Raw genomic sequence first — 4,813 nt, 5'->3', positions numbered from 1 at the left:
CGTTTGCCACCACTTTTTATACACATCGCAGAAAAATAAGGGAGTTCGGTTTCTCTCCTGTATAAAGCGTAGTGAGCCTTTTCTGCTGGGTAATAATAATACGGCATCGTTTTCATTTTTAACTTTTAATAGATAATTGAAACGTATCATTAATAGATAATTGAAACATATCATTGTATGACGAGACCATTGAGTTTTTCATATGGTTATTAGAGGAAATTATGTTTATGCACATGACATATAATAAGTATTTTGGTCTTCCTTTTTTTTCTGTTTTTTTTTTAAACTTAATCCATTTTGACGAGAGATTAACCACTCTCAAGTCAGTTTTTTAAAAAAGTATATATTTTACTAGGATAGATTAAGATCATTATACCTGACATCAGTTGTATTATTTATAGGGTTTGTGACAAACTTCGATTACTTATCAGTATATTTTTACGGAATCAAATCCAATAATCAATAATTAATACCGTATATTTGTAAAGCATAAAGTAATATGACCTATTAATATATGATAATTGTCCATAAATGACCATTAACTCCGGTATATTTTATATAGTACAATAAGTAAAATGTCTTAGAAGGATAACTCACATAAGATTTCAAGTATGTGTATGATTATAAAGAAGAAATATATTTTGAAAATTCATGGAGAGATTTATTAGTGAAATATAATGTTGAAGAAAATACATGGTTAAATTCAATATATCTGAAAAAAGAGAAATGAATAACATATTATATGAAAAATGTTTTTACCTTGAATGAGAAGCACACAACTAAGTGAAAGCATTAATTGAATAATATCCAGTACATTCTCTCTTTCAAGAATATCAAATGAGCTTCACTAATATACTTACGATATGTATATTTATTAGGGTCATCAACTTCAGTTCCATTAAAGTTATATCCACTGCATTCTTTGTCTCAACTATATCGAATAAACTTTACTAACATGCTTATAATATATCATTTATTTTCGAATTAACAATAACTTACTAGAATAACTAACACGTTTATTGAAGTTACTAACATATATATTATTTTATTGTTTGAGAATGTTCAATATAGTTGCAATATTGCATCAAATCAATTATTAGAATTTAGTGATACTTTAAATGTTGCATTTATAAAGATTGAGGCAGCACATAATTAGGAATGTCCTCCAACTTCATAGTTAACAAAACTACCCTTTACTTTTTATTTCACTTCTTCTTCTAAATGCCTCAAATTATACATATAACATAAAAAGTAATAAATCCAATATAAAATTATGTCGTTTCAATAAGTTAAAACTAGAAACGGTGCCGTATTTATTATCCCAGCAGAAGCTCAGTACATTTTACAGCAAAGAAACCGAATTCAAAGAAAAAAAAAATAGAATAGTATAGTGGAAAGGAAAATCGTTTGTTTAAGAAGTAATGAAAAAAAAATGTTTTTATTCTAATATAATTTTATTTACATTTTTATATTTATACATTTTGTAAAGATTTACGTAGTGCCCACCCTTTCAATCATTGGAAATAGCCATATGGGTATTATATTTGCTTTTCTAATATCGTGTTATATCTAAAGTTAACAAAATTATGAATAATTCAAAATAAAAAATATAGATAATTAAAAATTAAGGAATTAAATTGTTAAAAATCGATTTTAGAAACTCAAAAAAAATACATAAGTTTTAAAAATTAAGGAATTAAATTGTTAAAAATCGATTTTAGAAACTCAAAAAAAATACATAAGTTAAATGTTCGGTTTGTTTAAAAAGTATAATAAAATAAATAAATAATTATTATAAATAAAAAAGGGTTAAAATAAATTAAAGATATTTGATTTAAAAATGAAAAAGAAAACGTAGAAGAGATAAGTAAATAAATAAATAAAGTGTTGACTGGCCATCCATTTATTATTTCAATATATTAAATAAACGTGGTTTTAATCATTAACAGAATGCTTAAAAAAGATATATTTCTATTATATTTTTTATCATTTAAAAATGAAAATAATTTGTAACAATTTTCATATTTATACAAGTGATGGATTTTGATTTCCTCACAAAAAATTATATCTTGAATAAGGATTAAAAAAAAGTTGAAATGGTCCTATGTATGACTAGTAAAAGTACCAGTCGTATATCTTGCTTTGTATTGGTGATTGGTCTCCATAATTTGAACTTTGTATGATTTTGCATATTCCAATAAAAAAAAATTTATAATAGACAATATAATTAAATTTTTAAAAGTATTGAACTTATGAATTAATGAGTGATTTTGTTATTGATCCAAATTTTCACTCCTGTTATTAGTAGGAAAAATTAGCTTATTTATTTAGTATAAATATCATAAGTATACAGCACATAAAAATTAAAAGCAAGTTAAATAAAATAAATAAATATAAGCTTAATGAATCCGCATGGCCTTACAATATCATTTAATTATAAAGAGTATACTCTACTTTTTGTTCTTTTATTTTACGTTTGGACTTTACTTCTAACTTTTAGGAAGTTTAATTTAGCATTTCAAGTTTTAGAAAAGCTGATTATGATTATTTATATTTGTTAGAGTTAAGCCGAGTGTTAGTTAGTTAGTTAGTTGGCCAGGACAGCGGTCGATTAATTGTCCTTGGCAGTTGTTTTTCATTTTATAAATATTGGACCTCTATACTTGTAAATAGTTGATTTTGAGATTAGTGTGAATATACGAAAATTTCTATGCGTTTGAGTTTTATTCTTTCTTTCTCTACTTACCTCCTTGGTCGTTCGGTGTTGTACATGTTCTTGCTGGGTCGTTCTCGGTCGTCTATGATGTAGTGTTCTACTGGTGTGTCCATAGCGTTTGGTCAGATACACTTGGCATCACAAACCATTCGGTTAGGCGCTCGGTCCAAACCCTCGTTCTTCTTCTGTTCGAACAGTGGTATCCAGACCTTCAGGTTTGTGACTTGGGAGCTTCAGAAATCATCAAGGGCTTGGTGGAGGCTTGGAAGAAAGGTGATTGAAGCGTGAAGAAGATCAAGATTGTGTTTCTTGGTGAAAGATCAAGGGTGTAAAGAATGGCCAGCAGAGATATGTTTGTTAATCTACCTGTTCTCACAGACAAGAATTGGAGCATGTGGAGCACATAGATGCGTGTCTTGTTTCGTGTTCAAGATGTCAGCAGCGTGATGGAGGGAGTGGTGTCTGCGTCTGATTTGCGCGGCACAGAGAAAGAGGAATTTAAGAGAAAGATGATAGAGCCTTGCTCATTATCCATCAGTGTGTGGATGATATGCATTTTGAGAAGATACAAAATGCGGCTTCAGCAAGAGAAGCATGGAACATCTTGGTGGGTTGCCATGTCGGAGGAGAAAAAGTGAAAAAGGTAAAGCTTCAGGCGTTGAGGAGACAGTACAAGCACCTACTGATGGAGGATGGTGATAAGGTAAGTGAGTTTTTCAATAAAATACTCTCAATTGCTAACCAGATGAATAGTTGTGGTGACACTGTTAGATCTCATGGTAATTGAGAAAATCATGCGGTCATTGCCTCCAACGTTTGATCATATTGTGGTGGCAATAGAGGAGTCTAGAGATCTTGAAAAACTCAAGATAGAGGAACTGTAAAGCTCTCTAGAGGCGTATGAAATGAGGATGCGGGAAAGAAATCCTATAAAAACCGATGAGCAGGCGTTGAAAGTTCAACACGTAAAAAATGAAGAGAAGAAGACAACCAAAAAATGGAAAGGGAAACATGGTAAAGGGAAGTGGAGAAAAGATAGGAACAAAGATGACCAGAATGAGTCTTCAACAAAGGAGGAAGGCAAATCTGAGAAGAATTTCCACAAGAAGGACAAGAGGAATATTGAGTGTTTTAATTGTCATAGGTATGGGCATTACACTGGTGAGTGTTATGTTGAAAAGGAAGAACAGAAGAAGAGTCAAGGAAAGGAGGCATACGCAGCTCAAGTGGAGTCTGATTCAGAAGAATCCATCATATTGATGACAACTACATCTAAAGTAAGTTCACATTCTCAAGATAAACTTTGGTATTTGGATTCGATATGTTCGAATCATATGACTTGCCACAGAGAATGGTTGGTAAATTTTGATAAAACCAAGAAGAGTAAGGTGAAATTTGTTGATGACAACACTTCAAAGGTAGAGGGAGTTGGTGATGTTGTTATCAGAAGGAAGAATGGCTTGCGTGCCATTCTAACTGGTGTGTTGTTTGTGCCTGCAATAAGGTACAATCTTCTGAGTATTGGACAGTTAATTCAAAAGGGTTTTACGGTAGTAATGGGAGGCTTCAATAAGGTTGAAGTGTTTGATAAAAAGAAAAACCTGATCTTGAGGAGCAAGATCTCGAAGGATAAAACATTTCAGATCAACCTAGTGAAGTCTGCAATGTGTGAAGAATTGGCAAGATGAATACTGATACACGGACTGGTAATGAGGAATGTCTGGTGCACGTAGCTATGTTTGCAGGTGCAAAACTGTTCGGTCAAGCAGAAGCCTTGAATATAGCAGGCGTAGAACCTAACGGTCAAACTGAGACCTTGAAGAAATCCGTGTGGAAGGATCCAATGAGAGAAGAAGTTGATTCAGTTAGGAAGAATGGAATTTGGAAGCTAGTTAACATTCCAGCTGGGAAGAAGAAGAAAAACGTTGAAGGGAATGCTGTCAAAGAAGCATGGGGAGTCACTGGTGAACCGAGACATGGCGAACACCGTTCGGTCACGTCATTCAGCCACACCTGACCACAACATTCATTCAACCTAGCAAGGCGTCACTCAAGAGCGTCAAACTGGCAACCGCACTCAAATCGTTCGGTCATGTC

General features: G+C 32.2%; 1 protein-coding gene across 1 annotated transcript; it reads left to right on the top strand.

The window, feature by feature from the left end:
- Window positions 1-3,621: 3,621 nt before the first annotated feature.
- Window positions 3,622-4,404, top strand: LOC108324479 (uncharacterized). Its single transcript, XM_017557427.1, has one exon. It carries the CDS (start codon window positions 3,622-3,624, stop codon window positions 4,402-4,404), a length of 783 nt encoding a protein of 260 aa, XP_017412916.1.
- Window positions 4,405-4,813: the final 409 nt, after the last annotated feature.

Source organism: Vigna angularis, chromosome 3 (assembly GCF_016808095.1).
Source record: "Vigna angularis cultivar LongXiaoDou No.4 chromosome 3, ASM1680809v1, whole genome shotgun sequence".
Classification (NCBI taxonomy): Eukaryota; Viridiplantae; Streptophyta; class Magnoliopsida; order Fabales; family Fabaceae; genus Vigna; species Vigna angularis.
The sequence above is the reverse complement of the archived record's forward strand: the minus strand, read 5'-3'. Positions and strand labels throughout refer to the sequence as shown.